This window comes from Lipophrys pholis, assembly GCF_963383615.2.
Source record: "Lipophrys pholis genome assembly, chromosome: 19".
In the NCBI taxonomy this organism is placed as follows: domain Eukaryota; kingdom Metazoa; phylum Chordata; class Actinopteri; order Blenniiformes; family Blenniidae; genus Lipophrys; species Lipophrys pholis.
The window spans coordinates 6445099-6458070 of record NC_137647.1 but is presented as its reverse complement, the minus strand read 5'-3'; the positions used below and the strand labels follow the sequence as shown (position 1 = coordinate 6458070).

At 42.7% G+C, this 12972-nt stretch overlaps 1 protein-coding gene across 1 annotated transcript in view; it reads left to right on the top strand.

Annotated features, from left to right (window-relative positions):
* The window catches only part of usp43b (ubiquitin specific peptidase 43b), a 72093-nt gene that overhangs the window by 49399 nt on the left and 9722 nt on the right, over window positions 1-12972 (top strand). Inside the window, exons 7-9 of the mRNA XM_080488738.1 lie at window positions 2800-2962; window positions 6607-6718; window positions 11551-11654. Coding sequence (XP_080344864.1) covers window positions 2800-2962; window positions 6607-6718; window positions 11551-11654 — 379 coding nt within the window. The remainder of the gene's footprint in view (window positions 1-2799; window positions 2963-6606; window positions 6719-11550; window positions 11655-12972) is intronic.

Here is a 12972-nt window from a genome sequence, read left to right as displayed (position 1 = left end):
TCATTTTTAGGTCCTAATTGGTTTTTGTGGAGAATATAGACATTTTCATCACGTATACTCTGTGCCACGAAAAACTTTAAAGTTTAGATCTAAAGGTTGTTATGGCAGTATTCTCCTCTCAAGGTGAACAGGTTCGACTGCATGTGAGCAGAAATGAGTTTGACATCCCTTATACGAACCCACAAAATGTTGTGAATAAAATTGCATTTATTACTGCAGTTACACCAGGATACAGCCAGTGAAACAGGCTGAATAAAGACCACCTGACCAGATGGTTGGAACACAGTTTTGTCACTTTACTTGCAAGTTAATTATAGAGAACACATCAAAAGGTTTCAAATACAAGTGGATCTGGTGTGTTTCACTTACTCACTTTGTCATATTCTCTCCTCCAGTCAGTGGAGCTAATTGATGCCTTTCACGAAAAAATAACTCATTATATTGTTGGACAGTTTTCCCAGTAGCTTTATACGATGTTGTAAGTTTCTGTAAGTTTTATAGAATTCAAGCCAAGAACTTAACATTTATAGCAACTTCCTGTTTTGAAACTTTTTCTTTTTTTAAGTGTTATAGGTTATTTCTCTCACACAATTAAAATGTTTTTGTTTGCTTTAGATCCGCTTTACATGAAAACAACCTGGTGGGGAAATGTTTAATTTCCGTGTTTATTTGCCTGAATTCTCCACGGAGTGATTGAAAGGAGCGCTAGCAAAAATGAAATGTGATATGATGGAGTCGGATGTGTTGGAGGAAGTTATCAAACACACCGGAGCGTTACTGCAAATAAATCTGAATTTGGCAGGAATAAGAAAAGAAAAATGGGAGCTGATCTGTGACAAATTGAGAATCTGAGGCACAAGACGGGGAAAACATTCACCGAATAAAGTCTGCAAACAGAGATTCCAAAGACGTTACTATAACAGCAGCATATCTGGGAACTCCTGAGCCGATTGCCACCATCTTTTCAAATTAATTCAGTATTAACAATGCAAATGATTTCAGATGAAGGGAATTGTTTTACGAGTATAAAGCCGTCCTCCTTGAGACACAGCAGATATTCCATATTCATGAAAGTAAATGGACACAATGTCAATAAAAGCAAAGTTCCCGTCTTCACTTGAAGTTGGACTCCTATTTCTTCTGGATTGCTGGACTGCGGCACCAGGTTTATTCATATTGATCAGTTAACTGCTGGAGAAATACATGCTTCCTGTGGCTGACACCTTTAAGGAGAATTTATCTTCCTTTTCAGGTTCGAAGCCAGGGGTGTCAAACTCGTTTCAGTTCAGGGGCCAAATTCATCTTGAGGAGGTAAAATAGTGGCATAATAACCATTTAAATTTAAACTTCAAAGTTTTTCTTTGCTGTGGCGCTGAGTTTGCGTGGTGAAAGTGTCAATATATTTTCCAAAAATCAAATGATTACAGCCAGAATAAACGCTAAAAATGAAGATAAATCAATAAAACATGTACTTTGCAAATGCAAATATGGAATATAATAATATAATTTGATGTGAGAGGACAATTATAGTAGTGAAAGTTGGCTCAGATTTGGAAAAAAGAAACTTTTTCAAAAAAAAGAAACCAGGAGAGCAGTGACAGGTGCCTTGGAGAAAATATATCTACAAGTGGTTGTATTTTTTGACAGCTACCATAAAAAAAAAAAAACTAAAAAAAACCTCCAACTTTGATTTAATGAGCGACGAGATGTAAGAGTTCCTCCGTGGCCTCCTTGTGTAAATCTCCGAGGGACGGGGCCGAGAGGTGACCTCTGCATTTCACTGCCGTTTCACCAACACGCTTCACAGGGAATTTAAAAAGAGATTTTCTCGCCCATAAATCATTCCCACAACTGTCAGAGGTCACCGCTTGTGTAAATTAAAGCACATGATTAAGCAAGTTTTATCACTTGCTTGATTAGAGTGACATTAATAAATGAAAAGCCCGGCGTACTTAAATTCATTCTCCGGAGGGGTCAAGACACTGCAATCAGAAGTTTAATGTGGAAGCTTTTGCCAGGTTTTTTATGGAGTCTGTGACTAGTTTTGAATAGGTCCCGCCCCTCGTGCGGCGCACGTCTTAATGCACTCGCGGCTCCGCCTGGGCCGGACCCCCCGTCAGGATGCTCGGCTCTGGCATTTGCTTTGTCAGTGATGAATCATGCGTCAGGTGTAAACAGCGGCGTTTAATGAAACGTCAGGGTCCGGGGGAAGGAACGGCCCGCAGTGGTCAATCAATACCTCCGCGTCTGCGGGTCTAATTTACGACGTGATTTATCACCGTGAACTTCTCGGGCGAGCGGCCCGGGCCTGCACGCCGAGCCCAGAGGCCAAGAGAGAGAGTGAGAGAGAGAGAGAGAGAGAGAGAGAGAGAGTGAGACGTCGCCATCTTATAATATCGGCTTTTCGCTCAGTCAGTCACACTCTTCTGTGCTGGCAGAAAGAAAGAAAGAAAAAAAAAAAAGAGAGAGAAGAAGAGCGGAGTGGTGCTGCTTGGCACCCCACCAGGACAGGATGTGGAGCAGAAGCTGCATCAGATAATACCTCCTGCTGAGAGTGCAGGCAGCCATTGGTCCATCTGTTCTCCCCTCTGAATCACTGTTCCCCAAATAGAAAGCTGCTGTCTCACCACTTTGAGCGTCTCAATTCTCCCTCGCAGTCCTTGTTAGAGGTGTTAAGTTCACTCGTGGCATTCTCGGCACATGCGATCAGTTCGTCTCGTGCTTCAAGGAGAACACGAAATGCCGCGCGTCGCCGCGACGTTTGCCCTCACGTGCATTTTCCTTGTTTCTCCTTCCCAGGGTACCATCACAGCCTGCCGTCGTCTCCATACTCCACCGGTCCCGAAGGACAGCGGCTGCCCCCGTCCGGGACGCTGTCGTCAGAGTTCCTCCATCAGGGCGTCCCCGTCAAGATCCTGCTGCTGGTGTGTGACGCCGCGGGAGCCGGCCAGCAGGCGGTTCGGTAATTACATCAATTGACTGTTCGCTGAACCCTGCACTCGCACAACGTTTCTGCCATAATAGCTTAGGAATCACCAGTAAGCACTGCAGGGCCGTCAAGCTCCGGCTCCTCGTCACGTATTACCAGCGCCGTGGTGCTGGAAGAGCGACACGCAGTATGTAGAAGGGTTTGGAGGATTTATTTTTTTATTTTTAGTAGTTTCCTCAAGTTGCTAGTGTTTTGCCAGTGGAGCAGAAATGACACGAATCTCTAATACAGTATGAGAATCTTAGGAAAAGACAACTTCTCATGTCCAAATTGTCAGAAGGTGTTCTAACTTTCAATCAGTCAATCAATCAAACTTTATTTATATTGCATTTTTAGTGCAAAAAAATGTGGCACAAAATTCTTTACAGGTTAAAAACTAAATAAAAACCGAGTGAAACCCACCCACTTACCCACCCACTGCCATTATAAATACATAAATAAATGAATGAATATTGCAAATATGTGGCAAAAACTTATTCCATTTAAAAAAAAAAAAAAAGCTAAACTTTTCAATTTAGTTTAATTGAGTTAAATGATTTTGTGTTTCCATTGGCTGGTGCAAAACAGTAAATGTAGAATATATTTGAACTAAAAATCAACTAAAAATGCAATAGTGTCTGGATAAAATATAAACTGTGTACAGTGAAAAAGTGTGTGTGTGTGTGTGTGTGTGTGTGTGTGTGTGTGTGTGTGTGTGTGTGTGTGTGTGTGTGTGTACATAAATCTATGGATAAAATATTAATCTGAAATGCACATCTGACGTAAAGTGGCTCATAAATTGAGTTTACAGTTACGGTATCACCGCTTTTCTGACGCACACCTCTGATACAAGTTTATTTATCTGTGAAAGATAATTTTTTGCATCTACACTGACAAACATAACGTGACAGTAACTGCAGTTATGACGTGTGCGCTTGTGCTTGCATGCACGTGTACAGGATACCGACACCGGGAAAAGGGTTTTAGGATGTTTTAAAACTATTTTATTTATGATCGTTTTTGCTTTTGAAGTTGAGTAAATTTTAATTTTAAACTTAAGAAGTTGAGTTGTTCTGCTTTTTTTTATTGTAATATCAAATCAATGAATCAGATCACCCTCCTCTTCCTCTTCCTCTTCCTCTCGCTCACACGTCTATCACATTTCCGTAATGGCAAATTTAAACATTACATTAAAGATTTCCTCTTATACATGTGCAACTGAAGCCCCCTTTGAACCATGCATCTAATTTTAGACTCAGATAATCTATTAAATCAGCAGTCGTGGGTTTGGCTGAGCAGTACTTTAACTTGCACTTTGCTCTTCCATCAATTGCTGCTCGTCTTTATAGATTGAAGAAATTACTTCTCAGCTGCTTATATTGCATCGACCAAAAAAAAAACTACGGACAGGTTTGCGTGCTTCTGTGCTAATCTTTAATTTCTGCAGTCAATACCACCTATTTGCTTCATTTGAGATAAAAAAAAAAAAACCTTTTCACAGTCTCCCGTTTTAAAACTTCTTTTCAACACAAACCTCACTCTAATGTAGCACATCAAGGTCATGTTGACTCCGAAAAAAAATGGCACATCTCCCTCTAATGTGCCTCAGCGAGACGTGCTTTAAATCAAAACGACTCAGGACCCTGACATCTGGCGCGATAAAGACATCCATCAGTCCTCCGTCGCCCCGACAGAGTCCAAAGAGATCAATATAGGTGAGCTCGCCAGAAAGTCCAATACCGTCTCGGTTTCTCCTTCAAACGACTCTCCGCCGCGGCTCGAACCGCCCGGCAGGACGACAGCTGGAGGGCCGCGGCGTGCCAGGAAGATGACATTGGGCTCGTTCGCGGCTCGCGGCTCTGTGTGGTTTCGGTGGTGGTTTGCCAGTCACAGGTACACCGGAGCAAACGGGTGCGAAAACTCTGTTTTCCTCGGTTTGTCTGAAAACTGTGAAACCGCATTCCGCGTGCGGCAGCGTCACTTGTTTTTGCATCACTTCTCTCCGTTCTGTGACATGTCCCATCTGTCACACTGTTTTGAAGCAGGTGAGGAATAAATAAGTCATTTCAGTGCTGGGAGGCCTTTTGTGAGTGGCGTTTGCATGTTCTCCCTGCTGTCGCTGCTCGGCGGCGATGCAGAGAGTAAAGAAGAAAAACCTTTAACTGAGAGATTCGAGCTTGTAAAATGACAGATTTTCTTCTAAATGTCTTTTAGAACATTTTTCTTTTCTTTTCTTGTTTTATCTCGTTTCTGCAGTCGTGTGTTATTGGAATGGTTTGGCCCACATCATAGTGAAGCAAAAAATAAAAGCAAAATTCAATAAATCTCAGTCTCGTTTCAATTAAAATGCTTTTATTTTTTATTATTATTTCTCTGTCAGAAAATATATTGAGCTTGTATTGAACCAGGGGGTGTCGTACACATTTCACTTCAGCGGCCACAAATTTCATCTTGAGTGGACTGGACCAGTAAAATATTACCATAATAACCTCTAATTTTAAACTTTTAAAGATTTTCTTTGTTGTGGCGCAGAATATACGTGACGCATATGTCCATACTTTTACAAACGCAAACAATTACTACCAAACATTACTCCAATCTCAACGCGAAGCCAATGTTTATTATGTTTCTGGTGCAAGATACAGTGGAAATGTCCCAAATGTCCCAAACTCTGCCGATAGCATGGCTTTGAGGCTCGTTCGTTCGCTTTCAATACTTACAATTTCCTTAGTTGTTTATCGGGCCGGATTGGAGCCTCCTTTGGGACAGTGTTGGTCACAGGCCTTATGTTTGACATCCCTGAATTAAATAGAAAAACTTAAGTCAATACGTCTTTGGGTTAAAAAATGCGTGGTGTCATATTTAATACTATAGATTAACAGGAAAAGTTTGTTTGTCACGTTTAAAGACTTTGAGTTCCTACTGTATACACATCACATCACATGACTTTGATCAAATGAAATGAATGATGAATTAAATTTGAATGAATTTGCTTACTGCCTTAAAAAAAAAAAAGCAGTTATTAAAATTATTTCAGAATTTTTACATAGAATTTTATCCAAATTTATTTGGGAACTGTAAAACATTTGTTAGGTTATAAACTGTTGTGCAAATAAATTACATAGAATTAGTCAAATCATCTATCTGTATCAAGTTTTAGTTGCTGTAATTCCTCAAACAATGTTTATGGCTCATGTAACAGTGATTTGTTGTTGGCTCTTAAAACAAATGAAATATTAACTTTACACTTGCAGCTGGGCTCGTTTTTTTATTCATTATTTTTTGTGGGCATCGCCGGCCAGTTTTATGTTATTATGCACCCTCGCGTGGCCTCACACCAATGAATCTCATCATACAATGGCAGGCTGCCCTCAATTAGGCCTTATTATAATAAACGTGACACGTGATGTAATATTTCTTCCCCCTCGCCCTTCTTCACTTCTCATTATCTGCTTCTGTCCGCCCATAGAAATGCTGTAATGAGGATTCTGCTCTCACTGATAATGATAATAAATAATTATTGGACTCACAATAGGACGAGGAGATGAGTTTGAACCGACCGGCGCTCGTGTGATGTTGCGAGGTGTCGGTTTGAACTCTTCCTGCTCTGACGCTGATCTCCTCTGTTACTGTTGAAGGTTTGGCCCTCCGTTCCTCATGAGGGAGGATCGGTCTATTTCCTGGGACCAGCTGCAGCAGAGCATCCTCAGCAAGCTTTATTACCTGATGATCAACGGAGCTCAGGCACAGGTATCGCATACTTTCTTCCTTTTAAATGAAATATCACAAAACACAGAGCCGGGATCTGACTCACTTTGTACTTGGTGCAGATGCTTGAACCCGCATCCTCTGGTTAAAGCCGCTCTGCCAGCGAGCCGAAGCACATCCAGTCGAGGGACAGGAATTAATATTAGACACAGCTCGGAGCATCTGCCGAGTGAAGCGGTGGGATTTCTGCCATGAGGACAGAAGTGTGATCGCTTTCAATCCGACGTGGGCAGCGAAACTGTAAATTCCGCGACAATGTGGGCCAGAGTGGGTAAAATATTACATGATTTCTTTTGTTCGCCGCGGCTATAAACAGAAAATCCCGGAGCCGGGGGTTTGCATCTTTGCGCGATGAATCAAAACAACTGCCAATGGAAATACGGGAAAACAAATAGAATAGGCGGCGATAAAACATCCGCAACGCTCGTGAAACATGCATTTAATTGCAGAGCGAGTGTGGGCGGGCGTGGCTTGAGCACCGGCTGGAGAGTGGACACGGCTCCCTCCCGCTGCGCCGCCTGGCGCACCTGTTCCTGTTCAGGTTTATTGGCCGGATCCACACGGTGACACTTTGTTTTTACAGGAGCGAGGTGGCGGAGCTGCTGTCCTCGCTGTGCACACTAAAACCGCCGCCGGGGGAGCTGGTTCAGGCCGGGACGTCGGCACACTGCAAGGACACGGCCACACGCGGCCGTCCTCTCCTTCATCAAGGCCGATAGTGGAAAATAAATAGATTGCAGGGAAAACAGCTTAGTGAGCCCCGATTGAGGCGCTTGTGCAGTCAACGTCACTTTTGGCCTTTTCTTCCCCCCCGAGGAGTAAAATGTTATTGGCCTTATCGCGGTTATTGTTCCTGAACACTCTCATTAACCCTTCACCAGCTTTAGTGTCAGTGTTGAGTCATTATCAGATTTTCTCACTCTGGCTCACTATAGAGTGAGTTCCTCCTTAAAATGTGACACGGTTGAGCTCTGGATTCATTTCTTTCAGAGACACGTGAGCTGATTAGTAACTGTGGAGAGACGTTACCTAACGTGGCTTTAAATGCATCACTTCCATCGTCATTTACTTTCTTCATACAACACAGTGGTGCTTGGGCTGCACGATATATTAGAAATGTATTCTGCAAATATTGCAAAAGACTGACTGAGCTTCAATAAATTGTGTTTCCATACATGGCAACATAATCAGCTGAAGCATTATGTCAAGATTCCACCTCACCTGGTAGCACCAGAGCAGCAGTCAGAAGCACAACAATGATGAACATTGACTGCACACATAGTTAAAGTCCAAATAAACAAACAGAAAGCAATGCACCTGAATCCAGTTAAAATTAGGTCCAAACAGAGAAAGAACACTGTTATGTGGAAATATAATGCACAAAGACATAAACTTCATGTACCTAAGTGTTTATTAATTGATCATAAAGCAGATAGTTATTATATCTGACAGTAACACCTGCTTATTCAGGTCTCAAGCAGCATTTAGTGTCGCAAATATTTCACATTAATATGTTTTTACAATATTTGCAGCTTGAAATTATCTTCAGGGTGAATCTACGTCAAAACACTCCGGATCGTCTAACCAAAGAAACCACTTTAGTCTCTTTCAGTCACCAAAACCAGAGAAAGTTTCAGCTATAAAGCAAATGCAGCAGGTTGTAATCAGGTGGCCGACTGCGGGACCGTCTGGATTTGAATTTCTATCAGCTGCTTCTGAACGGAGGAGACGATCTGAACACACCATCTCTCAAACAAATGGGATTCAAGTCAGAGCACGAGAAGTAAACACCCCTCTGTGATGGTGAAAACAATCGAAAGCAGTTCAAAATATCACATCGGCAGTTTATGATTGATGCTCGGATTTAAATAATCGTGGCTTCAGCCATGTTTGAGGGACGGATCCTGAACAGCTTTTCGTTTGTCGTGGTGTCAGTTGACTCACTCTGCTGGAAAATAAGTATTGGAAAAAGTCAAACCACTCGTGTCATTATTTTAAACCGCTGACAAAACCCACAGGGAAAGCGGAGGGTGGGATTCCACTTCGGATGTTAATTAACTCCTAATTCCTGTGGTCAAGCAATCGGAGTTCTATAAATGTAGATACGACTGATTTCATTATGAAAATATTTGCATACATATTGCTGTGACGGGTCAATGATGAAGCCGAGCGGCCCCCCCGTTTCTCGCTTGTTTTTGCCCGAGCTATATACGCAGTCCTGTGTTTGTACGTGACGGTGCGGCGAGCAGGTTTTAAACCGGCGCCTCTCCCTCCGCCATGGAGCCAGGTGACGCACAGCTGCTGCAAACTGTCGACTCTCGCCGCACGCCGCCCCGCTAGAAGTGTCGGGAGGGCGAGAGGAGCAGACGAGTCGGGTGCAACACTTTTCAGCGGCACCGCTGGAGATCCGCAGCCTCCTGTGTGCCCCCACGCTGTCAGCCGTTTAATTAAAACCGAGCTCCGACAGTATAATCACTTTGCTGGAGCCCACCTCTGCCAGGGAAGGCAGCGGCGCTCAGAGCAGATGTTTGCTCCGAGTCTCTCGTCTCGGCAGGATCTGTATTTTCATTGCATCGATGGATCGCGCCACACAAGTGGATTTCTCCGCTGCCCCATCTAATTTTAGCTCTGGCAATGGCGCAATCCAAAAAGCACGTCACTTCAACAGACGAAGGCATGAAACGGAGCAGAGACGATCTTCCAGCGTGAAAATCGGCAGCACTTTGGTGAATGTGGAACGTTTTGAAATTGAATTTAGTCTGAGTGATGTGCGGTGATCTCACACTGGGCGAAGGGGCGTCCGGGTCCAATATGACACGACTTAACTATTGTGCACCAGCAAACATGATCGTGTGTGACAAAAACAAACAACAGCAATCACTAGTGGCCCGACATACTAACTACATCGTTTTTAGTGTTTCTGTCGTTTAAACACGAAACTTCTTCTGAACTCTGCTCCACTGGGAGAACAAGATGAGAAACCAAGCTCAGTGGTGTTTAGTGAACTAAAATAATACTAGTCGGTCCATTGACAAGTGTGCTTTAATAAGAAATTAGATGTGTTTCATAATTAGTTTTTAAAAGTTTTAAAGAAATAATGAAAAGCGAGAAGTGACCCTATCTGGTTGCTTCCCCTGTGAACCGTGAACATTTGATCCAGTCTTGTGCTAAATGTTCGCCCAGTGTTTCACGCCCACATTTCAGCCTCATCCCGACTCCCTCTTGTCCATTTTTATATTTTGATTCAAAAGATCAGTTTTCAGGTCACATTTTACCGCTCTTGTTTGGCGCATTGTCCAATTTCTGGCCTGTGGATCGCAGCGGTTTGTTCAGCACACGTCAAAATCTAATAAGATTCGATTTACATTTGGTCAGAAATGATTGTATTTTACATGCTGCATGTGGGATTTTGCTCTGTGTTAGACATGTCGGTATCATCCTCGATGGTCCCCCCCCCCCCCCCCCCACACACACACACACACACACACACACACACACACTTTGCATGGTTTGTAACTGAAGATCTTTGGCTTTGTCAGGCACAAACAGTCCCGTCTTCTCACGCCTCTCACTCGACACAAGAAGTCATTAACCTTGTTCAAAAGCAGGACCCCGCTCTTATTTGTCCTTTTTATTCTCCTCCCTTGTGTTCGTTTCTTAGTGTTACTTCATCTACGTCTGCTGAGGGGGACGTTTAACATAAACACACAGAAAGAAGCTCAAAATACACGTTGGGTTTTTTTTTTGCCGTTGAAAGAATTTTGTTCCGATTGTAAACAAGTGCGGGCCTGCGTGTACGGATGGTGCTCAAATGTGTGTCATCAGATGCCGACGCATCTGTAATCGCGTTGCGAAGGAAGTGATCGAAACGAGAAGTCGAGAGGACGCCTTGTGTGGTCTCCACATGTACAAACAAAGGCCTTCGCCGGAGCCCGAGCAAGTCTGTAATGAGAAGAAAAGTAATTTGAGGTTTATTCTCGCCGTGCAGCATTCCGCTCGAGCCCTGCAGGGAGATGTGATGCCTGCAGTGTCCACCAAGCGATAACGTGGTCGTGGCTGCAGACACTTCAGCGGCTTCTGTGAGGCACTAATTTAAACGTATTGTTTGCATTCCCGCGAATGCAACGCAGGAATATTTTCCAGAGATGTGCAACGCCGCCGGCCTTGAACTCTCGCCGCAGGAGTCGGTGGGCGTTCGAGCTCAGCCACGCACCAGAATTCACTAGAACAAGAGGAAATCAGTTTAATTTCTGCAGAAGCGCCCCCCTTCGCTCCCAGAGCACCTGCAATCCAAGCGAATCTCGTTGTAATAACATGTGCGCTTTAGAGCAAGAGAAAGACATTAGAACTTTATTACTTCTTTCATTTTTCTTCACAGAACTGCACTTTTTGAAAGGATTAAAGGGGGATTTGAGAGTGAACTTTGATTATGTTAAAGTTTATTGTTGTTTTTGTCTTAAAATTGTGCATTAAAAACAAAAGAATATTACAAACTGTGTACAACTACTAGAAACAGAGTCACATGGCTTCTGTCAATCGTTGTGAATCCTCTTTCTTTGGAGCCAGGCAAGGCTCTTATCTCTGTTTCTCAAACATTAAAATGAAGCCAATCACTGTTAATTTGTATATTTATGTTCCATATAGTGCGAGTAACAACATAGTTATGTCAGAGTAGAGAGAAATAGGCCTCCTGCAGAGCAAGTCCATAAAGGCACTAATATTAAACCGTGGATGGAGGAGTGTGGGTCATATGCAAAAGCTAAAAAAAAAAAAAAAAAAAGTTTATACTTGCAAATGCGTCTCTCCTCTTTCAGAATACCAGAGTGCTGTTTAACATCCGCGTGGTGGGAGGATCTGCGTTTTACAGCTACCTGTCCCCTCAGGATGGCCGGCCCCTCTACCACCCTGCTGTCGACAGGTGAGGCCGTCGGTTCACGTCGGTGGAGGACAGGAAGTCTCTGGCACAGTCAAACAAGCTGTCAGACTCTGGCTGTGTTAATTGCTTTGTCCGCCCGTCGCTGTTGGAGACTTTCTAATATAAAACTGTCTTTTTTCTTTCTTTTTTTTTTTTGTTGTTGTGGATGTTGGGTGATAGCTTGATGAAAGATGAAAGATGTTGTTTTTGAAGACTTTTAACTTAATTTGTGCACAAAACTCTTTTTTTTTTTAACCCAGAGGATTATTAGATTATCCTGAATGCAGTTTCTACTGTCCAATTCCTTGTACTGGTATAATGTTTGCAATTCCAAACGCTGAATGTTCCCGAGGTTTGGCTAATTTAATCGGTATTGGAAGTTGAATTAAATTGTTTCTCGTGAGAGACGTTGGCTACTTTAAACCAAAACGTGTGTGTGAGACTGTAAGTCTGACATTTGTTAGAGGATAGACACTGTCAGCAGATGTTCAGAAGTCTGATTGGTTTTTTTTTTGTTGTTTCTTTTAAATATATCCTCAAGTACAGCCTCATAACCGTGGACGTGATTTTACAGGAGAAGCTAAAAAGTGTTGACGTCTTTCTCCATTATTGTAGAACTGCCCGTCTGATGGCTTTCAGTTGCAGAAGTGAATTGCTGTCTCAAATGGACTCTTTTTTTTTTCTTTTTTTTTTGCGAGATCTTGAAAAGACTTCCATTTGTGTAGCTGCTAAGAACAGTTCATTCATTGGCTGAATGCGGCTGATTCGGGCAAATGCTTTTTTCAGATCTTTTGAAATGCAAATTGTGCGGCGCACTGTATCCTAGAAACTCGTGTAATGATAGTGTTTGAACTCTAATGATTCAGAAATATGCTCTGTCCCCGACTCAACCGGCAAGAATGTACCGCAGCCACCGTCTGACTTTCAGTTTGTTCACCTCTGTCAACTGTGTGTGAGTAATGTCACACGCGTGTTGATATGTACACACACAGAAAAGGTCCCGTCAGCAGCTTTCTGGATTTGGATCATTTTAATTTCAGAAAAGAAAATGAAACGTGAACAAGTGAAACTACAGGAAAAAAAAAAAAGTAATGGGGGTAAAAGTGAAAGTTGCACCACACAGAATTTGAACGGCTTTTAACAATATACACCTACAAAAAACTGCATCTGTTTATGTTGCCTAAAACTCAGCATCCAAAAGAAACATTCATTTCACCTTAGAACACATGGCATCTTTTACGTACGGTTGGGACAAATGGGTTGAATCAAAGACGCTGAGCATGGAAACTAACTTTTGTTTTGTGTTGTAAACCATCGAAAC